This window comes from Bubalus bubalis, chromosome 1 (genome assembly GCF_019923935.1).
Source record: "Bubalus bubalis isolate 160015118507 breed Murrah chromosome 1, NDDB_SH_1, whole genome shotgun sequence".
Taxonomy (NCBI): Eukaryota; Metazoa; Chordata; class Mammalia; order Artiodactyla; family Bovidae; genus Bubalus; species Bubalus bubalis.
This window is the reverse complement of record NC_059157.1, coordinates 152,050,579-152,074,676: the sequence shown is the minus strand read 5'-3', so window position 1 is coordinate 152,074,676 and position 24,098 is coordinate 152,050,579. Positions and strand designations below refer to the sequence as shown.

General features: G+C 40.3%; 1 protein-coding gene across 2 annotated transcripts; it reads right to left on the bottom strand.

The window, feature by feature from the left end:
* Positions 1–737: 737 nt before the first annotated feature.
* On the bottom strand, positions 738–15,510 carry TRIM59 (tripartite motif containing 59). 2 transcript variants are annotated; one of them, XM_006072838.4, is made up of 3 exons: positions 15,340–15,510; positions 14,322–14,395; positions 738–2,782 (listed from the first exon to the last, which is right to left on the bottom strand). In XM_006072838.4, the coding sequence occupies exon 3, from the start codon at positions 2,777–2,779 to the stop codon at positions 1,571–1,573; it is 1,209 nt and encodes a 402-aa protein (XP_006072900.2). In that variant the 5' UTR covers positions 2,780–2,782; positions 14,322–14,395; positions 15,340–15,510; the 3' UTR covers positions 738–1,570. The 2 variants fall into 2 exon arrangements, with proteins under 2 accessions (XP_006072900.2, XP_044801345.2); XM_044945410.2 differs by lacking the exon at positions 15,340–15,510 and adding an exon at positions 14,921–15,129.
* Between the last annotated feature and the right edge of the window lie 8,588 nt (positions 15,511–24,098).

Here is a 24,098-nt window from a genome sequence, read left to right as displayed (position 1 = left end):
ACTCTGTTCATGAACTGAGTACAGCCAGCCATCTTTATACTTTTTCTCAGCAGATAAGGTCTTCTTAGGAGTATTCTAGAACTAGTGCCCTGATTACAGCCACCTCTGTAGGACCATGAGCATTCAGCTCCTAAACATGCTATCTACTTGGAATTTTGGGAAGTGAGCTTGTACTTAGGGTTGGATGGACAAAAGTGTCACTAAGTCCTACCAGGACTACAATTCAGTCCTTGGTAAACAGGGAACTACATCAAAGGGATTTGACTTAGGTAGCTAGGCAGACTCCCCTTACAATTCAAGAAAGTAACATCAAATTATTGGTGCTTTGGCATTAGCGTCATGTATGGATGTGAGAGTTGGACTATAAAGAAAGCTGAGCGCTGAAGAACTGATGCTTTTGAACTATGTTGGAGAAGACTCTTGGGAGTCCCTTGGACTGCAAGGAGATCCAACCAGTCCATCCTAAAGGAGATCAGTCCTGGGTGTTCACTGGAAGGACTGACGTTGAAGCTGAAACTCCAGTACTTTGGCCACCTCATGCGAAGAGTTGACTTATTTGAAAAGACCCTGGTGCTGGAAAAGATTAAGGGCAGGAGGAGAAGGGGACGACAAAGGATGAGATGGTTGGATGGCATCACCAACTCAATGGACATGGGTTTGGGTGGACTCCGGGAGCTGGTGATGGACAGGGAGGCCTAGTGTGCTGCAGTTCATGGGGTCACAGAGTAGGACACAACTGAGTGACTGAACTGAACTGGCATTAGCATAAAAGACTTGAAAAATTTAAGAATTTTAAAGACATACAGTTAACATGATGCCATCCAAACGTAATGAGGGTGGGACGTATCAATATTTCCCACGAACTGATTTTACTAACAAGACAAAGACTACACAAAAGTCAAATATCAATACAATCCTAAAATAAATTTACATGAATCATAGGACAGTAAGTGCTAGGAAATGTTACTATTTTGTCCCTAACAACACTTAAGCAACAGTTTTATTAGTAATGAATGTTACAGAAACTGTAGGCTCTTAAATACTAATGTGTGGATCAGGTACATTTGATCAAACATATCTTTAACATCAGCAATCCCCTATCACTTTGACTTAGCTACTTGAATATAAAAACCTCTTCTCACCATCTTTATTTGCCCATTCAAAAGTGTCAAGTTTGTATCTTTCAGGATTTTGACATCTTTTAATTAAAAACTATGTATACACAACTGCAAAGCCAACCACTGCAGTACATAATGCTAAAACACTACTGGTATAAGAATGTTAAAACAGTCAACCTTACAAACCAATAAAAATGGGATAATGTATTAATACTTAAGTTATCACTAGAGTTTGTTCTGGTTTTCAGAAAATCAGACATTGTCTCATTTCTAATTTCTGATGACACATTTTCTATTCAACAGAAGCATAAGAGGGATTATTCTGTTGCAATTCTAACAAACTTTTAGCCTGCTATTTTATTTATCCAAGTTACCCCTATATTCCTCTATTTAGCGATGGTCATTAGCCTCTGCTGTACAGAATAAGCCTTAAATAATCCAGATTAGAATGTTCAATGAGAAATTATTTTCCACATGAATTCCTTCAGTAAATATACAGTGTGACATAGTATATTCTTTAAATTGTGCACATTCTTAGATAAACTTTGGTAAACAGAGAGAGCGACTTCAGAAAAACATATTGAAGTGATTTCATTTAAAAAGGTTATTATGTGTTGGTTAAAAAAGAGGATCAGCATCAGTATTACTGAAATTAGTGTAACTATAACAATGTTTAGAATCTTAAAAAATTCAACTTTTTCCTCTTTATCAGGCCAGGCACAGGGAATCCTTTTTGAAGAGATCTTCATTTCAGGAATAAGAAGTTTCTTAATTTGTCCAATTTCTGTTCTGCTCCAATCTTCTTTCAATACTTGGCTTACTCGAGGATAAATTTCAACAGGTTGGACGTTAGGAAGTGGTCTTTGTTTCAAGATCTGCACACGCTGGCGGACCTCGTCAACTTTTTCAAGAAATTTAAGTGGAGCCTCTTCTTGTAAAGATGTTGTCAGTGTCACTAATTCAAGCTGCTGCTCTCTCATTTCTTTCATTCTTTCAATTTGTGGAGTATATTCTTGATTAATCAGATTGCCAACATCACAAAGAGCTGTTAGGAAAATTTTTTTTTTCTGTTCTAATGTATCACTAAGCTCCTTAAAATACTGGAGAACAACTTCCTTATCACCTTGGACCATTTTCTCTGAATGAGATTTTTGTTCTTCTAGCTTTTCAATAAGACAAGTAAGATCTGTCCAGTGTGTGTCAGTTAACTGTTCAAGCAGTTTCTGAGGTGTGTCCTTTTCTTTCATATAGGCACTCTGAAGGTCGTCTATAGGATGACCATGATGTTGACCTATGGTAAGGCAATGACCACAAACCAATTTTTTATCCAGGAGACAGTAAACGTTTAAGGGCTGCCTGTAATGCTCAGGGCAGGTGATGATATCCGGATGGTCTTCTTGCTGGTACTTTTCAATAATAGCCCTTAATGCAAAATTAACAGGTAAAGATTCAATACCACTTGGAGCAATTTCAATAATACTTCTGCAGTTAGGGCACTTGAGTGGAATGCGTAAAGGTCTCCATATATAAAAGTTACCAGTTGCCTGTAGCACATTTTCCAAACAATTTCTACAAAATGTATGAGAGCACGGTAGTACACGAGGATCTTCAAAAATACTGTAACAAATGGGACATGTTAACTCATCCTCAAAATTGTGCATTTCCTGTCGAGAGAAAAAAGTATTTTAATTCTACATATAACAAAGACATATTTGCATACATTATATAAAGTTTTAAGTGTTAACCTACAAACTTAATATATCGTACTTGTCATTTACAAGAGGATATTTACTAAGATTTCAAAAATGACTTGATATAATTTAATTCCTAATACTGATTATTGATAACCTTTAAGAGGTCACTTTGGGGTGTTCTGTTGGAAGTCTACCTAATGACTATAAATAGTCTGAGCAACTTTTTACATTCTAAGATGCTAAAATCAAAACTATACACAAGTAATGAATAGATAGAACTAAATATTAAATAACAAGTTGATTCTTAGCAAAATTACATTCTTCAATTCATATTCCCAGTTGACTCAACCACAGTTTCTAAAGTAAGTTACTAAATTTCTAACTGTTCTATAAATTTCTCAGGTTCTTGAATTGGAATTCTAGTGTGTATGTGCTTAAAGCCCTGAATCAGCACAGTGTAATATTCTAAAGTAATGTTAATTTGAAGATTTGGAAAGGGAAAACATTTCTGAATTAGTCCTGGCAATAAAGTTTGAAAGATGAAGTGTTGATAGTGGTAATTATGAATTACTGACCACTAGAGAAGGCAATGGCACCCCACTCCAGTACTCTTGCCTGGAAAATCCCATGGATGGAGGCGCCTAGTGGGCTGCAGTCCATGGGGTCTCTAAGAGTCAGATACAACTGAGCGTCTTCACTTTCACTTTTCACTTTCATGCACTGGAGAAAAATGGCAACCCACTCCAGTGTTCTTGCCTGGAGAATCCCAGGGACGGGGGTGCCTGGTGGGCTGCCGTCTATGGGGTCGCACAGAGTCGGACACGATTGAAGTGACTTAGCAGCAGCAGCAGAAGCAGCAGAGCATAGTGCTAAAGAACGCCATTAGTTATCTTTGCTTTAGGAAAGAAATCCAGCAACAGTTCAGAGATCCTCTCTGACACAAGTAACTTCACTTCTTGGCAAGCTATTACTGGTTATTTCCAACAAGCCTTCCAAGTGCCATTCTTGTAAAATCTAAAGCTCACCAAATCATCCTCTATAAAAACTGTTAGGAGTTTCAATAAACAACATCTACAAATAACTAATTGTACTTTTAATAAACATAAAAACCTCTTCAGTCTGCGCCCCCTCTTCACCATGTGCAAAACCAAACTCTTTCAAGCCTGAACTTGAGTCCCACCTCCTTCCCCAGATTTGGTCCCCTGTTAATCTCACTGAACACTGCACTTCTACTTTCTAGCTCTTAGATGGACTTTATTTAAAAGACTTGTGGGGATATTCCCTGGTGGCCCAGTGGTTAGGACTTGGTGCTTTCACTGCCAAGGCCCATGTTTGACACCTGGTTGGGGAACTAAGATAGTGCAAGCTGTGTGGCACAGCCAAAAGAACAATAATAAAGGATTTTGTAACATTTTTCTATACATTAGAATATATGCCTGCAGTAAGTGCAGACATTGTGTCTAAGTGCAGAACCTGACACAACCGGCATTCACTCAACACTGGTTGAATAAACACTGCCCCTTAAGAGACCAATGCTGATAAAATGTCAGACCTTAGTTTTAGGGTTCTTTTATTTTAAAACAGCAAAATTTCTGCTTAGGAAAAGTTCTATCAAGAATACATCTGAAAACAGAAAATACGCCATTCAGACTAACAGCATTAAGAACTACAATGAGCCAGGATGTGTGAGACTAATCAGCCTGAACTGTGAAGCATTCCAGGAAACAAAAGTAACTGGGCAACAGAACAGAAGGTGACATTCACTGCAGGTAAATTCAAGCGCCTACATGTTGGGAAGCCTTTATGATCAGCTTGTACCTAACAGAGCTCTGAAATCAAAAAACCACCCAAGAAAAACAAAACGTTTTTTCAGTTTAAGTGATGTCAGAATTCATAATGAAGAAATAAACAATAATATTTTGCAAAGGAATAAAATTTGAACAAAGGACACATATTCAATTTAGATTTAATATTAGAGTTATTTAATGCAAGTATCAAAAAGTAACCCTAAAACTGAACACAATATTTCCCTCCAAAGCTTCCCGCCAAAATCCTATACTTGTTAAAAAGTTAGAAAACATTTTCCCTGGGAACCCATTTAAGGATCCCAAAAGTTCAACTTTTTTTAGAAGGAGGATATTCAAAATAACCATATTGTAAAGAAAATATCATCTCTTAAACTTACATAAAATGTAAGCATTAGATATCCTGGTCTCAAAAGTTACTTCTATAGCAAATATAGAATATCTACAACACTTTCTAGAACTAATGCAAAAAAAAGATGTCCTTTTCATCATAGGGCCTGGAATGTAAAAAGAGAAAGTCAAGAGATATCTGGAGTAACAGGCAAGTTTGGCCTTGGAGTACAAAATGAAGCAGGGCAAAGGCTAACAGTTTTGTCAGGAGACCATGTTGGTCATAGCAAACACCCTCTTCCAACAACCCAAGAGACAATTCTACACATGGACATCACTAAATGGGAAAAGCTCTACAAAGTCAGCAAAAACAAGACCTGGAGCTCACTGGCTCAGATCATCAGCTGCTTTTTGTAAAATTCAGGCTTAAACTGAAGAAAGCCACTAGCCATTCAAGTATGACCTAAATTAAACTCCTTATGATTATACAGTGGAGGTGACGAATGTGTGTTAGTCACTGTTGTGTCCAACTCTGTGACCCCACAGACTGTAGCCCGCCAGGCTTCTCTGTTGATGGAATTCTCCAGGCAAGAATACAGGAGTGGATTCCAATTCCCTTCACCAGAGGAACTTCCCAACCCAGGGATCGAACCCTGGTCTCCGGCCTCAAAGGCAGATTCTTTACCATTTGAGCTATAGGGTAGTCCCTGGAGGTGACGAAAAGATAGAATTAGATCTGGTAGACAGAGCGCCTAAAGAACTATGGATGGAGGTTCATGACACTGTACAGGAGGCACTGACCAAAGTCACTGAAAAAGAAATTCAAAAAGGCAAAGTGGCTGCCTAAGGAGACTTTACAAATAGCTGAGGAAAGAAGAAAAGTGAAAGGCAAAGGAGAAAGGAAACGATATACCCAACTGAATGCAGAGTGCCAGAGAAGAGCGAGGAGAGAGAATGCGGCCTTTAAGAGAACAACACAAAGAACAGAGGAAAACAATACAATGACAAAGACTGGATATCTCTTGGAGAAAATGGGAGATATCAAAGAGAACATTTCATGCAAAGATAGACACAATAAAGGATAGAAAGAGTATGGACCGAACAGAAGCAGAAAGATTAAGAAGAGATGGCAAGAATACACAGAACTATACAAAAAAGCCCTTAATGACCCAGATAACCACAATGATGTGGTCACTCACCTAGAGCCAGACATCTTTAGAGTGTGAAGTCAAGTGGGCCTCTAAGTGATGCTTTCTAAAAGCATCACTGCATCACTATAAAGAAAGCTAGTGGAGGTGTTGGAACCCCAGCTGAGCTATTTAAAATTCTAAAAAATGATGCTGTTAAAGTGCCACACTCAAAATGTCAGCAAATTTAGAAAACTCAGCAGTGGCCACAGGACTGGAAAAGGTCCGTTTTCGTTCCAATCCCAAAAAAGGGCAATGCCAAAGAATGTTCGAACTACCATATGATTGCATTCATTTCACATGCTAGCACAGTAATGCCCAAAAATCCTTCAAGCTAGGCTTCAACAGTACATGAACTGAGAACTTCCAGATGTACAGGCTGGGTTTAGAAATGGCAGAGGAACCAGAGATCATTGCCAACATCCACTGCATAATAGAAAAAGCAAGAGAATTCCAGAAAAACATCTAATTCTGCTTCACTGACTATGCTAAAGCCTTTGACTTTGTAGATCACAACAAACTGGAAAATTCTTAAAGAGATGGGAATACCAGACCACCTTACCTGTCTCCTGAGAAGCTGTATGCAGGTCAAGAAGCAAGAGTTAGAACCAGACATGGAACTGACTGGTTCCAAATTGGGAAAGGAGTACCACAAGGTATTGTCACCCTGCTTATTTAATTTATATGCAGAGTAAATCATGCAAAATGCCGGAACAGATGAAGCACAAGCTGGAATCAAGATTGCCAGGAGAAATATCAACAACTTCAGATATGCAGATCATACCATGGTAAAGGCATAAAGTAAAGAGATACTATAAAGCCTCTTGATGAGGGTGAAAAAGAAGCATGAAAAAGCTGGCTTGGAACTCAACATTAACAAAACCAAGATCATGGCATCCGGTCAAACAGAAGGGGAAAACATGGAAGGAGTGACATATTTTATTTTCTTGGGCTCCAAAATCACTGTGGATGGGGACTGCAGCCATGAAATTGAAAGACACTTGTTCCTTGGAAGGAAAGTTATGACAAACCTACTGCAAGCAAGCGTGCTCAGTCACGTCTGATTCTTTACGACTCCATGGACTGTAGCCCTCCTCTGTCCATGGGATTATCCAGGCAAGAATACTGGAGTAGGTTGCCATGCTCTCCTCCAGGGGATCTTCCTGACCCAGGGATCAAATCCAAGTCTTCTGCACTGGCAGGTAGATTCTTTACCACTGAGCCACCTGGGAAGCTCAAGACAACCATAGACCGCATATTATAAAGCAGAGACATCACTTTACCAACAAAGGTCTATACAGTCAAAGCTATGGTTTTTTTCAGTAGTCATGTATGGATATGAGAATTGGACCATAAAGAAGGCTGAGTGCTGAAGAATGGATGCTTTCAAATCATGGTGCTGGAGAAGATTCTTGACAGTCCCTTGGATTACAAGGAGATCAAGCCCATCAATCCTAAAGGATATCAACCCTGAATATTCATTGGAAGGATTGATTCTGAAACTGAAGCTCTAATACTTTGGCCACCTGAAGCGAAGAGCCAACTCATTGGAAAAGACCCTGATGCTGGGAAAGACTGAAGGCAAAAGAAAAAGGGGGCGAAAGAGGATGAGATGGTTAGATAACAACACCAACTCAAAAGACATGAATCTGAGCAAACTCCAGGAGATAGTGGAATACAGAGGAGGAGGCTGGCGTGCTGCAGTCCATGGGGTGGCAGAGAGTCAAACATGACTTAGTGACTGAACAACTAATAGCATATGTTTTTAATAAAATTTAATCAGAAATGTGTAGATAACTTAAAGATACAGAAATCAAATCTACTCTCAGATTACCTTCTTCTAGCTGTTATGAAAAACTGATTTTAGCCAACACATTCATGAGAAGTGAAGACTGGCTAACAGAAGTAAGCCTGATTGAAAATAACTATTTATATGTAAGGTCAGGAACTTCCTAATTCTGGGTGCTGCCTGAGAAACAGAAGATTAAAGTGGCTATCATGCTTAGGGGCTAGTTCTTCCAGAAACTAGTATGAAATTTTATGTACCAGAAATTTTCCATAACCAGCCTAGACTCTTGATGGGGGGAAAAGGAGCAAAAAACTTTTCCAATGAGTATTTTCTGGGTTGAGTATCTTGGATTTAGCTATGTTGTGTGTAACAACAACACTGGAAACTAGAAGACAATGAAGCAATTCTTTAATAGGAAAACATGGCTTCCAACCTAAAATTCTACACCCAGAAAAAGTAAATTTTGAAAGTAGTCTAAAGATAGTTTGACACAAGAGGTCTCAAAACCCACTACCAGGGTTTTGAAACACCCACTACTTGCCATTTCTTAAAAAAAAAAAAAAAGAAAGAAAACAAAACTACTGCAGGAAGACAAGAAAAATAAGAATTTTCACCAGGGTAACTGTGAAATGGAATCCTGGACAACTGTGCAGCAAGCCTAGAGAAGAAGTCTAGAGGAAGAAGACAGAAATCCAGAAGCAATGTCTTTAAGTAAATTAATGGAACAGACAATATTTCATGTGTCTGAACATACTGAGAGGTAATGAGGAAACTAAATGTAGGAGAAAATGATGGAATCATGAAAAGACGAAATATTACAGCACACTATATAACTCAGTTGTCCCATTAATCATAACATTATAAATATTAACACTGATTTTACCTGACTGTTAGGGATTGAATGTGTCTCCTGAAAATTCATATGTTAAAATCCTAACCCTTAATGTGATAGTATAAATGAGGCAGAGGTAATTAGGTCTTGAGAGTTGAGCCCTCATGAATGAGATGAGCCCCTTAAAGGAAGAGATACAGAGCTTGCTCCCTCTCTTTCTCTGCTCTCTGCCATGTGAAGGCACAGCAGGAAGATGGCCATCTGCAAACCAGGAAGAGAGCTTTGGCCAGAACCTGACTGTGCCAGCATCCTGATCCTGGACTTCCTAGCCTACAAAACTGCAAGAAATCAATGATTGTTGTTTAAGAAATCAATGATTGTTGTTTAAGCTAAGTTTGTTATAACAGCTCAAATTAAGAAAATGAAAAAGTTATACTGGGGGGAGGGAATAGGGAAGGAAACAGTGTTTAAGAACTTATCTTAATCTTCCCTTATAAGAAGTCAATACATACCTAAAAATGAAAAATCAAGAAATCACATCAAAAGCCAATTATTTAGAAATATAGAAGCAATTCCAAAAGAAATATTTAAATGGAATGAAATGATTGCTTCTGGAGAGCAGGAATCAAGACTCGGGAACATGAGGGCAGGAGGCTGCTGCTTTCCATTATAAACCTAAATTGTCTTTTACTTTCAACAAATTAACAGGTAATTTAAAATATTAAAATTTTAAATAAAGAAATAAAGACAATCCCACATGCATCTAGTCAGAAAAGACACTCTAAAAAAAGGAAAATAAAAACATAATGATCTCAAAATTCTCTGGGAGACTATAATTTCTAAAGATGTCCACAGAAGTTATTTCTCAGATATGTTATTCTGAGATGTGACTTTGCTGGTATTCTCTCAAGAGATGAAATCTATTCTCCCCTCAAAAAGATCTGGGCAAGACGTGTGACTGCTCTGACCAACCGGATACAGTACTAGTGACACGATGTCAGTTCTGGATATAACCCTTAGGAAGCCTAGCAGAATGCTGCCTCTTTGCTATGTAAAAATTCTATCCTGCTCTGCTGATGAGGCCAAGTGGAGGAGCAGCAAGGTGCCAGACACGTGAGTGAAAAAGTCACCTTGGACATCAGGCATCCAACCTTCTATTTGTTACACAGCAGTAGATAAACAGAACACCTCCAAAGCAACTAGAAATGATAAAAGACAATGTAGCAGTCAATACCCACAGGGGTCAGGAAGAAAAAGGATATGACCTAAGAATTCTCTACCCAGCCAAGATACAATTTATTCATTCATTAATAAACTAAAGAAGTAATATAAAAAGGATTCATCTTTTTTAAAAAGTTAAGGGAAAAAAAAGAAAATGAACCTAGGAAAAGCAAAAGAAAAGAACAATTCTAACTCATGAAGAAAACTGTGAATTAGAAAACAGAAAACTGTAAGAATTGATAAACCCGAGGCCTGGCTCTTTAAATAAACAAACCTTTAGCTATCTATGACAGGAAGCCTCCAAGACAGACCTCTACCTCCCAGTTGTCACATCCTTTTGTAATTCCCTTCTCTTGAGTGTGGCTGGACTTAGTGACTCCCTTTTAACAAACAATACAGCAGATGTAACTTTAAGATTTTGTAAGACCAGGCTTTAGTCTGGAATACTCTGGCTCTCTTCAGCTCTCTTATATCACTCTCACCAAGGGAAGTAAGATGCCACATTGCAAGCAGACCAAGGTCCACCGCTGTGGCAAGAAACTATGACCCTTAGTCTAACAGCCCCCAAGAACATGAAGACTGAAGCAACTACATAACGAGCAGATACTTCAGGTCCAGTAAAATCGGGCAATGACTGCAACATCATGAGAGACCATGGGCCAGAAGCGGACAGCTAAACTGCTCCGAGATTCCTGACCCAAGGGAACTGTTTTAATTTTTGTTTTAAGCTGCTAAAATGTGGGATTGGTTATGCAGCAATAAGGGGCTTCCCTGGTGGCTCAGATGGTAAAGAATCTGCCTGCAATGCAGGACACTGGGGTTCGATCCGTGGGTAGGGAAGATGCCCTGCAGTAGGAAATGGCAAGCCATTCTAGTATTCTTGCCTGGAGAATCTCAAGGACAGATGAGCCTGGCAGGCTACTGTCCACTGAGTCGCAAAACAATTGGACATGACTGAGCGACTAAGCGTGCAATGCAACGCAAACAAGAGGGTTAAGAAAGAAACAACGAATGTACTAAGTTTAGCATTAAAAAAAGGAAAATAAGCCAAATATGGGAAAAGCCAAAATTACAGAGAATACCTATTTGAAAGTCTACAAGAAATTAACTATTCTCTACTGTCAGTTCCAATACCAAAATTGACCAGAGAAGATAAAGCAAACCATGAGAGAAATTCACAAGCTGGAAAAGTGCTGCTGCTGCTAAGTCGCTTCAGTCGTGTCCGACTCTGTGCAACCCCATAGACGGCGGCCCACCAGGCTCCCCTGTCCCTGGGATTCTCCAGGCAAGAACACTGGAGTGGGTTGCCATTTCCTTCTCCAGTGCATGAAAGGGAAAAGTGAAAGTGAAGTCGCTCAGTCGTGTCCAACTCTTCGTGAACCCATGGTCTGCAGCCTACCAGGCTCCTCCATCCATGGGATTTTCCAGGCAAGAGTACTGGAGTGGGGTGCCATTGCCTTCTCCAGCTACTCTGGGGGGAAAAAAAGGCTCTGGGAAAAAAAAAAAAAGGTGGGAAAGGGAGAAAGCTTCTCGAGTGGGTTCATCCAAGTGGTTAAGAAACAATTACTTGTACTACTGCTGGAGAATACAAGATGGCAAGTTTGCAAACTGTTTTGAGGAGAGTATATAACACAATTGCAAAACCTAACAAAGACAACTCAAAACTAAAAATAGAACAATTACAAAAATGGATACTACTGTAAAATCCTGAACACAGTATTAGCAAAAACAAATCCTGATCACATTAAAAGAATACAGTACAGAACCAAATTCAGTTCTTTCTAGAAATGTAAAGTTAACTCAGTAACAGAAAATTACTCAATTAGGTCAGCAGAGAAAAAAATGTATGATCACATTAGACATGAAAAATGCACAGAATATAAAAGCCAATAAGCACAGTCTACAAAGACAAAGTAAAATGGTGGTTGCCAGGGGCTAGAGGGAGGAGAGTTGGAGAGTTATTGTTTAATGAGTGCAGCTTCACTTTGGGAAGATGAAAATGTTCTGGAGACAGATGGTGATGGCTGCACAACAATGTGAAATGTACTTAATGCCACTGACTATACACTTAAAAATGGTTAAAATGGTAAATTATCTGTAAGTTTTAAAAAAAATAAAAAAAACTTTAAAAATGTTTAAGTGTCTTGCCTATTATCCAGCCAGGGTCACCCCTGCCAAATTAATTTTTAAATCAATTTCTATTATTCTATAATTTTAAAAAGCAAAAAAATTAAAATGACCCATGTAAAATGTTATTTTCCTCCAGCGGGGACTAAGAGACAAAGAACAAACTGATAACTTAGGTCAAGATTTCCTGCTTCCCTTTTAAAAGTCACCAAGAAATATGAATATAAAAAAGAAATCTTTTCAGAAATAAACCTGAAGCTAAATCATCTACTTATAAATTATTTCTCAGATTTCTTGTGCTTAAGTGTAAAAACAAACACATTATTGAACCTCTAAAGTTTTTATGCAGTCTTTCTCCAGAAAGTTGATTTTCTATGGAATCTCCACAGTGTCTAACCAGCTTATTATGTATGGTCAGCACTGACAGCAGATGATGGAGAACTGGGCATACCAAAAATATCATTCTCCTGTGTAAACTATTTTTTAAAAGCCTTAATTCCCTAATGCATTATTGTCTTTCATCTCTAAATATGAATGGTAGTAAAACATTCATTACAGTTTACCACCTCTGAAGAGAAATCTGCTACATTATAGTTATATGACTTGCTCTAGGACTTAAGACAGTGAGTCAGCTGTAAGTCTGGGAAAATTCAAGAAGTGCCACCACCTAGTCTGGGTCTCACATCTTTGTGGCCCTGATTAAAAAAAAAAAAAAAAGAATAAATGTACAAAAATAATGAAGGCTCACCTAACTCAAAACAAAAAAAAAAATTCTATGGTCAGATCTGATTTTAACTCTGCCCATTTGTATGTTTTCCTGCATTTTGACATCAACCTGTTGCCTCAAACTAAAAAAAGACCAGGCTCCTCTGTCCACAGAATTCTCCAAGCAAGAATCCTGGAATGGGTAGCCATTCCCTTCTTCAAGAGATCTTCCCGACCCAGGGATCAAACCCAGGTCTCCTGCATTTCAGGCAGATTCTTCACCATTTGAGCCACCAGGGGAAGCCCATTAATGCAATTTAACAAGGAACTGATATGAGGAGTTAAGATTTTCTTTGCCTTTTTAAAAAATATTTTTCAAAGTGAAAATACATATTTGGTGGGAAAAAAAGCAACGTTAAATCTAACATCAACCAAGATCAAAATTTCATCTTGCCAGAGTAGCTAAACTATGGTCCCTTACTTTAAAGGATAGCTATTGTTATTGTTGTTTAGTCACTAAATTGTGTCCAACTCTTTTGCCACCCCAGGGACTGTAGCCTGCCAGGCTTCTCTGTCCATGGGATTTGCCAGGCATGAATACTGGAACAGGTTGCAACTTCCTTCTCCAGGGGATCTTCCTGACTCAAGGATTGAACAGTGTCTCCTACACTATAGGCAGATTTCTCTCTTTTTTCTCCACTTCCCCCCACCACCCCCTACCGCCCACCCCCGCCCCCCTACCCCACTGCTGAGCCACCAGGGAAGCCCCAAATGATAGCTACTTGGTGATTAAAAAGAAATGCAGTGGGGGAAAGAGAGGATGACAAGGGAGTGTGTATGTGTATTTATACACATACTTATGGCTCATTCACACTGTTGTATGGCAGAAACCAACACAACATTATAAAGCAATTATCCTCCAATTAAAAATGAAAATAAATAAAAAAGGAATGCAGGGCCTTCCCTGACAGTCCAGGGATTAAGACTTTGCTTTCCAATACAGGGGATGCTGGTTTCGATCCTTGGTCCAGGAGCTAAGATCCCACATACCCTGAAGCCAAAACCCAAAACATAAGACAGAAGCAATATTATAACAAATTCAATCAAGAGTTTATAAAAAAGGTCCACACTGAAAAAAAAAACCTTAAAAAAAAAAAAAAGGAATGCAGCAACGATATGTAAATGCATGGTAAAAAGGTACCCCAACAACTTAATAAATTCAACTTGCAGATCTGTAAGTGTTAAACGTGTGTGTCTGTATTAAGATGCACACATTCTTGTAAAATTTCCAGCAGCAGGGTAAACAAGAGTTAACAGTGACTAACTTTAAGGTACAGGTCAGATAAGAGAGTTGTTTACTTTTCATTTCAAGATCCTTCTACATGGTTTGAATTCTACACACCACCAACATACACTCCTTTTTTAAAGAAAAGATTCAAAAATTTAAATCACCTTACAGTTTAAAAATTTACTGAAAATCTCTTTGGTATTCACTTAATCTCCCAGAACTTACCACTTAGTTGACTTTCTGGTTTGGAGACTGAATATATATCTTCTTTAACTTTTTCGGATTCTTTTATCCTTATTCTGAAATAAAATTATTTTATCTTAATGTTCTAGATTCAAATTCTCAAAAAAAAGTTAAGTACATGATAGGAAATACCACTATCTTTGATACTTACCTTCCCTGAGCCTCATTGTGTGTGTGTGTGTTTTAAAGTAGTGAAAAATATCAATAGCTGTGGAGTAGCAGGAGAGGTATTACTGTAACTTGAAAATCCCAGCAAATCTGTAACTAAATAAACTGTCACAAAGGCCCTCTTTTTATAGCGTCAAGTGTCTCGAAAACATTAGCTAACAATGGTGATGACGGAGTAAACCTTCATGGTCCTGTTGGACTGCTGAGAGTTAAATGGAAGGCAAGAAGCACTCATAGGAGTGAAAGGTTATGCCAGTTAAAGATCACAAGTCTTGATTTCAGTTATTCCCATCAGTACGTCTGTTAATCTCTCAGTTCTGCCACGTAAATGTTGAGAATCCCTGGAGGTGTTTTACCTAGTGCCTCTCACAACTGCCGTTTCACATCTGTAAGATGGGTGTAACTACACCTACCCTGTTAATTCCGGTGAGAACGTCTGCCAGAGAAAGGGCTCAAACACCAAGGCCCTTCACCTTCCCTTTCTCGAAGGTTTCCAACAAATCCTTCCGGGCCTCTCTCCCAACGCGCCTCGCGGTCCTCCATCCACTCCGACCCCCGAGTGGTCTCACCCAGCTCGGCGGAGTCCGGCCCCTTTCCCCACCCCACCACAGAGGGCCTTCTCTCTCACGGAAATGCAGCTCCATCCTGGCGGGAGGGAAAACAAGGTTCCCCCAACTCTTCACCTAGGACAAGAGGAAAGAGACGCAGGACCCAAGCCAGCCCTCGGAATTACCAAGCCTCAAACACACACAGTACACCAGCCTGGGCTACAAGCAAAGAGGAGGGACCCAGAGCCGCCTTTTCGGACAGAAGAAATGCTCCTTAAACTCACCCTGAGGACGGGAAACCAGGCAACTCCACTAGCAGCAACAGAGCTGCACGGCCTCCGGACGGATGCTAAGGACTGCTTGGGGTCCCCGCCCTCCTCTGCACTGAGGCCTTCAGGTGCTCAGAAGAGGCGGAGCTCGGGCGCCTCACGACGCAGGCGCAGTCTCCCGGCAACCTTCAACTGCGTAGCCTCAGCCAATGAGAAAGAGCGCGGGGCCGCGGTTCGAAAGTAAACTGCCCACAGTTGGGGCTGAAGTCGGGGCACGGTCGCTAGGGCTCGGCTCGAGGCCGGCGGCGAGCTTTCTGCGCCTGCGCACTAGGGAGCGGGTGCAGCTCTGGCGCTGCCGAGGCGCGCCGCGGGGGTTGCTTCAGTTGGCTGGGGCGCTTCTGGCTGCCGTGAGTCTGACTTGGAGTCCCTGTTGGGGCCTCTGGAAGGCGTCCCGGGAGAGGCGGGGCCTGGCGGAGGCCTATGATTTCTACAAAAGATTCGTAGAACTACTTCTGTTTTTTATTTTAACGTGGCGCCAAGTCGGCATGTCCTAATTCTAGACTTTAAAGCGCAGCGTCTTCCGTTGTGACTTCATTGGTTCCCAGCACCCTGAGGCGTCCTGAGCGCACTAGCACCCCAGTGAGCGAGCGCCATCCTCGCCTGAGCCCGACTTTGCTTTGGTTTACAGCGTCTGGAGAGACAAACCCATCAGAATACTTGTTCCCGCGTAGGAGAGGGCTTCTGATGACTGAGAATTCTCTAGTACTTAAAGAGAACTAACTCTGAGGGGTAGTGGGACCTTAAGGCTCATTTAGGACCATTTCCCTCCATCTCGCCCTACTACTACTACTCTGCGTCTCGCCTCCGCCGCGTCTCCACGATACGAAATTGTTGTCTGGATATGACTATTGCACAGAATTCCTGATTTCCAGTGTAATTTCTCCGCCAAATTCCTATTTCACCTTCTTAACCCCTAGAATTACAAAACAAACAGTTCAGTCCTTTCTCATAAGAAACTTTATCCAGCTATATCTCAAGATACACTCTCATCACACTTCCCTCTAAAATGTAGTTAGAAGTTATTTACTGTAGTAAATAAAGATGTGGATCTCAGTATACTATGTATTGCTAGTACTTTCAGATCTTAGGCTCTTTTACAGTAAATTACAGAAAAATATTAAACAAAATTTAGTATCAGTGAGTCCTGAATCAATCTCAGATGTCTTCACCAGTTTAACTACTCAAAGGGTTACTTACACTGTGTGAATTCCAGTGCTATCCAAGCTATCCGCTGTTACACAGTGACATGTATCCATTTAGAGAGTACATCATGAGAAACGCTGGACTGGAAGAAGCACAAGCTGGAATCAAGATTGCTGGGAGAAATATCAATAACCTCAGATATGCAGATGACACCACCCTTATGGCAGAAAGTGAAGAGGAACTTAAAAGCCTCTTGATGAAAGAGGAGAGTGAAAAAGTTGGCTGAAAGCTCAACATTCAGAAATCGAAGATCATGGCATCTGGTCCCATCACTTCATGGGAAATAGATGGGGAAACAGTGGAAACAGTGTCAGACTTTATTTTGGGGGGCTCCAAAATCACTGCAGATGGTGACTGCAGCCATGAAATTAAAAGACGCTTACTCCTTAGAAGGAAAGTTATGACCAACCTAGATAGCCTATTCAAAAGCAGAGACATTACTTTGCCAGCAAAGGTCCGTCTAGTCAAGGCTATGGTTTTTCCAGTGGTCATGTATGGATGTGAGAGTTGGACTGTGAAGAAGGCTGAGCACTGAAGAATTGATGCTTTTGAACTGTGGGGATGGAGAAGGCTCTTGAGAGTCCCTTGGACTGCAAGGAGATCCAACCAATCCATTCTGAAGGAGATCAGCCCTGGGATTTCTTTGGAAGGAATGATGCTAAAGCTGGAACTCCAGTACTTTGGCCACCTCATGTGAAGAGTTGACTCATTGGAAAAGACTGATGCTGTGAGGGATTGGGGGCAGGAGGAGAAGGGGACGACAGAGGATGAGAAGGCTGGGTGGCATCACTGACTTGATGGACGTGAGTCTAATTGAACTCTGGGAGTTGGTGATGGACAGGGAGGCCTGGCGTGCTTTGATTCATGGGGTCACAAAGAGTCGGACATGACTGAGGGACTGAACTGAACTGAACTGAACTTATGCACATAGTTCGGAGAAAGCAATGGCACCCCACTCCAGTACTCTTGCCTGGAAAATCCCATGGACAGAGGAGCCTGGTGGGCTGCAGTCCGTGGGATCGCTAAGAGTCGGACACGACTGAGCGACTTCACTTTCACTTTTCACTTTCCTGCATTGGAGAAGGAAATGGCAACCCACTCCAGTGTTCTTGCCTGGAGAATCCCAGGGACGGGGGAGCCTGGTGGGCTGCCGTCTATGGGGTTGCACAGAGTCAGACACGACTGAAGGGACTTAGCAGCAGCAGCATGCACATAGTTGAATTTTCTCTTTCAACATTGGAGTCATTCTGATAAACAGTTTTTAACTTGCTGTCGAAACAATATGTTGTGAATATTTTTCCATGGCAATAAATATAACATACTTCTATAAAACTATTCTCTTTTTTGAAAAAAAAAAGTGTAAGGGTGATGTTAACAATGGACTTTGGGTGATAATGATGTGTCCATGTAAATCCATCACTTGTAACAAATCTACCACTCTAGTGGAGGATGTTGATAATGGGGGAGACTATCCATGGCGTGGGGCAGGAAATAATATATGGGATATCTCTACCTGCCCTTTGATTTTGCTGTGAACCTAAAATTGCTCTTAAAGTCTTTTTTTAAATTTTAAGTGTAATTGCCTCTAGAATGAATGAATATGGCTGACTAATGCTTTAAGCTCTAATTTTTTCCACTTGTGTTTTCCCCCTTCCCTTCCTTACCTAAAGAATTATGTATGTAGCAAGAAATCAGAAGTAATCTCTCCCTAGACTTATCTGGCTTTTGTTTTCCAAAAGCCTCAATCCACTGAGGTAAATAACATTTGACGGAAGAGGCTGAATGTTTGGGAGAAGTAAAAAGAAGCCCCCAAATAAAGATTAATCAGGTCCTAGTGGAAGGAAGCTATGATGCCTAAAAGGAAGCGCTACTTCTGTTTCTACAAAGAGACTGGCTTAGAGGCCCATGGATTCCCAACTTGACCAAAGATTTCTATAACCAGCATGATCAGAGAGATACAGGAGTCTACAAAAACAGTGGCAGCCTCAGCATCACAGTCCGCTTGATATACTGGGGTTTGTGGACTGTGATCCATGCATGCTACAGAAGATAATGTTTGCCTGGAAAGGATGGACAGAAAGATAACTCTCAGATGCAGAAGTACATGCTCAAAATCCATAAGCTTAAAAATCTGAGGTGCTTAGGACATGGAAGCAACCTGGATATCCATCAACAGATGAAGGGATACAGAAATTGTGGTACATGTATACAATAGAGTATTACTCAACTATAAAAAAAGAATGCATTTGTGTCAGTCCTAATGAGGTGGGTGAACCTAGAGCCTGTTATACAAGGTGAAGTAAGTCAGAGAAAGATAAATGTTGTATATCAATGCATACATATGGAATTAGAAAGATGGTACTGATGAACCTACTTGCAGGGCAGCAGTTGAGACACAGACATAGAGAAGAGACTTGTGGACACAGTGGGGGAAGAGGGGGTGGGGCAGATTGAGAGAGTAGCGTGGAAACCTATACATTACCATACGTAAAACAGATGGCAAGTGGGAATTTGCTGTGTGACACAGGAAGCTCAACCCAGTGCTCTGGACAATCTAGAGGGGTGGGATGGGGAGGGAAATGGGAGGGGGGTTCAGGAGGGAGGGGACATATGTATACCTGTGGTTGATTCATGTTGATGTGTGGCAGAAACCAACACAATATTATAAAGCAATTATCCTCCAATTAAAAAAGGTTTAAATCTGAGGTGATAAATTGCTCAGCTACCCCCAAAAATGGTGGGGAGGGAGAAAGTTCAGCTGCTTTGGGTCTATGCTTATATACTTGCAACAATCTCCTTTTGATAGAATATAGGGAAAGGATAAAAGATGAGAAATGTTTTGCAGTTATTAACAGGTGACACAAGAGGAGGCAATAAAGCATGAATTTTATGACAAACTTTGGTGCTCAGGTCAGACTCCTGACTTAGATATTCTCTGTCTCAAGAAACAAAACAGGCCTCAGTCACAGGAAGGTGCCCTGTAAGCAAGCTAAACACATTCTGATTTGGGGTTTCAATAGCTACCAAGTTTAAATACCCCTCTTCTGTCTCCCAGCACGTTGACCTCATGGAATTATATAGGAAAGAGAATGTAAGGTTTTCCAAATTATAAGGCACCTGTGGTTGTTCATATCCAGGACATCAAAGAAAGCTCAGCCACAGCTGGTGCCATGATTACAGTGGCAGTGAATCAAGGGCGACGAACTAAGAGAACTTACCCAACAGCTTTGAGGTCATTTTATCTGGGAATAAAAAAGCATTCAGGGGGCTTCCCTGGTGGTCCAGTGGTTAAGAGTTCACCTTCCAATGCAGGGGACAAGGTTTGGGAAGATCCCACAGGCCTCAGGGCAACTAAGCCCATGTGCCACAACTACTGAAGCCCATGTGCCTAGACCCCTTGCTCTGCAATAAGAGAAGCAACCACAATGAGAAGCCCACATACACTGACTAAAGAGTAGCTCCCACATGCTGCAACTAGAGAAAGCCTGTGTGCAGTAACAAAGACCCAGTGCAGGCAAAAAAAAAATTTTTTTAATGTAGTTCTATTTTTTAAAAATGTCCTGACTAGAGACAGGAGCGACTGAGGTAATGGGAGTGTGGGGGTGGGGGAACCAGAAAGGAAGCAATTCAGAAATGGCCAACCTTGTACCTTCTCCAGGAGTCAGCAACCCTCTTGTAGCAGGTCTTACCTCCTTACCTGAGGGGGAAGCAGTACCTGTGGCTTCAGTGAAGTTAGAAGTTAGAAGCTTAGACAGTGGGACTAATTTCTGAAATGAGACTGTGTTCTGCAATTTAAAGAAGCCTCAGGACTTTGCTGTGTTCCCCAACAGAGACCAAAGAAATCAGGTTTCCTGTTATTGTTATCCAGAATCAAGGGAAGAACTTTCTGCATGGAGTATATTACAAAGGAACCATGGAAGAACAGAATTAAAGATGCTATGGAGTTGATATGTCCTTGTCAAAATTACCAGTTATATTGTGTTGAAAACAAAAGTCCCAACCTCTACCACCTGTCAATGAACAGTGGGAGATCTATTATTCTTAAACAAGAAGATGTTTGTTACAGTGAGACAATGTTGGCAGAGATGGGGCCCAGCTTGTGACGGCTTCAGCAGACGGCCACTGTTCAGCACTGCCCTCCTCATTTCACAGACCCTCTCCTCTGACTCCCCTCCCAATGGAGCAAAACAGTCTATTCACGTTCCTGTGTAGATAAGCTCCTTACTTCCCTACTCACAGGGTCCAAATTATTTTCCTAAAACGAATAATAAAACATTCTTTCTCTACAAGAGATTCTGGCATTGAAGAGACTCTATACTTTTCATTCTGCACCCATTTGATAGCAACCTAAATGAGTTGTGCATTTATAAAGATTATCTGCTGTGTGTATTTAGAATGATAATCTTTTCAGCAAAAATTTTGTAGCATTCAAAACCACAAAACTCACATGGATGGTGAGAATTTTGCTTAACTACAGTTCAATACTTCTGGCTCCTAGCGGTTATTAGGCAGTTATAAGTTTCATATTCACTCACAACTTCTGAATTCTTATTCACAAGGTTTACTCAGTTCAGTTGTAGCACTGACAAAAGTAGGTAGTCCCAGGTCAGTGGCCAGGTTACCAACAATAATTTATTTGGTGACATTTCCAACAAGACAAGGGTCTGTGTTTCATAAAACTGGGAAGCTTTCTATGACTTAAAATTATTCAACTGAAGAATGTTCCACTAAGTAAGTCAGAAATGGCTGATGGGGTTATCTTTACAAGTCTAGTGATCCTAGATTTATGAAGAATTATTTGCAATTGACAAGATAGTTATCACAGGCAAAAACATAACCTACTGAAACAATTCCTAGGTCTGATTGCAATATTCCAAAATATTTCAAATTTTCTCAAACATTATTATAACTTTATTTTCAAAATATTTCCTCAGCAAATATTTTTCACTTTACTTTTTTTACATAGTTATTGACTCTATTCCCCACACTTTACATTTCATACCTGTGGCTCACTTATTTTGCAACTGGAAATTTGTAACTCATACATCTCTCTCACCTATTTCTTTCCTCTTCCCTGTCCCTCTCCCCTCTACCTGTTTGTTCTCTGTTTCTGTTTTATTATGCTTGTTCACTTGTTTGGTTTTTTAGGTTCCACATGTAAGTGAAGTCATACAGCAGTTGCCATTCTCTGACTTATTTCACTTAGCATAGTATCCTCTAGTTTCAACCAAGTTTTTGCAAATGCTAAGATTCCATTCTTTTCTATAACTGAGTGTACATGGCATGTGTGCCGTATTTTCCTCATCCATTCATCTATTGATAGGCACTTAGATTGCCTGCATGTCTTGACCATTGTAATACTACTGCAATGAACATACGGGTGCTTTCATTTTCTCCTGATAATACCCAGGACTGGAACTGCTGGATCATATGGTAGTTCTCTTTTTAATTTTTTGAGGATTCTCCATACTTTTTTCCATAGAGGCTGCACAATTCACATTCCTACCAACAGAGCACAAGAGTTCCCTTTTTTCAACATCCTTGCCAATACTTGTTATTTGTTATCTTTTTTTATCATAGCTATTCTGACAAGTGTGAGGTGGTATCTCATTTTTGTTTGATTTGCATTTCTCTGATGATTAGTGATGTTGAGCATGTTTTCCTGTTGGCCATCTGTATGTCTTCTTTGGAAATAAAATGTTTAATTAAATTCTCCGCCTATTTTTAATCAAGTTGTTTATTTTCAACTTTGAGTTGTGTGAGTTCTTTGTATATTTTGGATATATCCATTCTGATAAAAATGAATACCTGAATAATTAAATAAATAGGAGAGAAGCAATAGCTCTTCAATACAGTTTAGTTCAGTTCAGTCGCTCAGTTGTGTCCAACTCTTTGCGACCCCATGAATCGCAGCACGCCAGGCCTCCCTGTCCATCACCAACTCCCGGAGTTCACTCAGACTCACGTCCATCGAGTCAGTGATGCCATCCAGCCATCTCATTCTCTGTCGTCCCCTTCTCCTCCTGCCCCCAATCCCTCCCAGCATTAGAGTCTTTCCCAATGAGTCAACTCTTCGCATGAGGTGGCCAGAGTACTGGAGTTTCAGCTTTAGCATCATTCCTTCCAAAGAACACCCAGGGCTGATCTCCTTCAGAATGGATTGATTGGATCTCCTTGCAGTCCAAGGGACTGCCAAGAGTCTTCTCCAACACCACAGTTCAAAAGCATCAATTCTTTGGCACTCAGCTTTCTTCACAGTCCAACTCTCACATCCATACATGACCACTGGAAAAACCATAGCCTTGACTAGATGGACCTTTGTTGGCAAAGTAATGTCTCTGCTTTTCAATATGCTATCTAGGTTGGTCATAAGTTTCCTTCCAAGGAGTAAGCATCCTTCAATACAGGAGAATTCCAATTCATAAATGGAGAAGAAATAATGGAAACAGAAAATCACCATTTGGCAAACAACCACAGGAATAATTGCTACTGACAAAAGTCCTCAACGTCTGCCAAAATTCAAGTGGAAATATGATGAGAAACAGGATATTTTCCCAGTCTGAAAGTCAATTTACAGTGGCGAAATCTAGTGGGCCTCATTAACCAAGTGATCAAAATTAACATCACAGTAGTGAGACAGCAACATGATGGTTGCAGTCCACTGAGAAGGGCACAGAATCATTCTATGTTAATCTTGCCCTGAAGAGAAAACATCAGATAAACTCAAATTGAGAGACAATATCCATAATAACTCTACTATACTTTTCAAAAGTCAAGGTTATAAGGAAAGACTGAGGAATGGTTAGAGAAGGCAGACTGAAAGCAATCTGGGATCCTGGGACAAAAAGAGAACAGTTGTGGGAAGAATGGTGAAATTTGAATAAAGGTCTTTAGGTAACAGTTAATACCCATGTTAACTTCATGGTTTCAATCATTTGTACCATGGTCATGCAAATATGTTAACATTAGGAGACAAAGCTGGGCAAGGGATATATGGACATTTTTTAAACTACATTTTTAAAAGTCTAAAAATGTAGACTTTTAACTGTAAGTTAAAACCTTTAACTGTAAGTCTAAAGTTAAACCAAAAATAAAAGTTAAAAATATGTCAATGTCATAAAAAACGAAGACTGAGACAGAGACTGTCACGGATTGGAAGTAACTGAGAAGACAAGACAGCTTAACGTTTCTTATCTTGATTGTGGCGATGGTTTCACAGGTGCATACACATTAAAACATCAAATTGCATCCTTTAAATAGTTTACTGTATTGGATTTTTTGTTTGTTTTGTTTGGCCTGGTGTGTGGCATGCAGGATCTTAGTTCCCCAACAAGGGATTGAATCCATGCCCCCTACAAGGGGAATGTAGAGTCTTAAACACCGGACTGCCAAGGACATCCCTATTCTATGTTAACTATAAACAGTAAAACTCCGAAACAAAGATGAAGGAAATAGCTGGAGGCAATGCAGAATTCATAATGAAATACAGAATGAGTGATCTCATGAACTGT

Excerpts from the sequence above, each read along its gene's own strand:
- TRIM59 (XM_006072838.4), bottom strand. The coding sequence starts at position 2,779 with ATGCACAATTTTGAGGATGAGTTAACATGTCCCATTTGTTACAGTATT.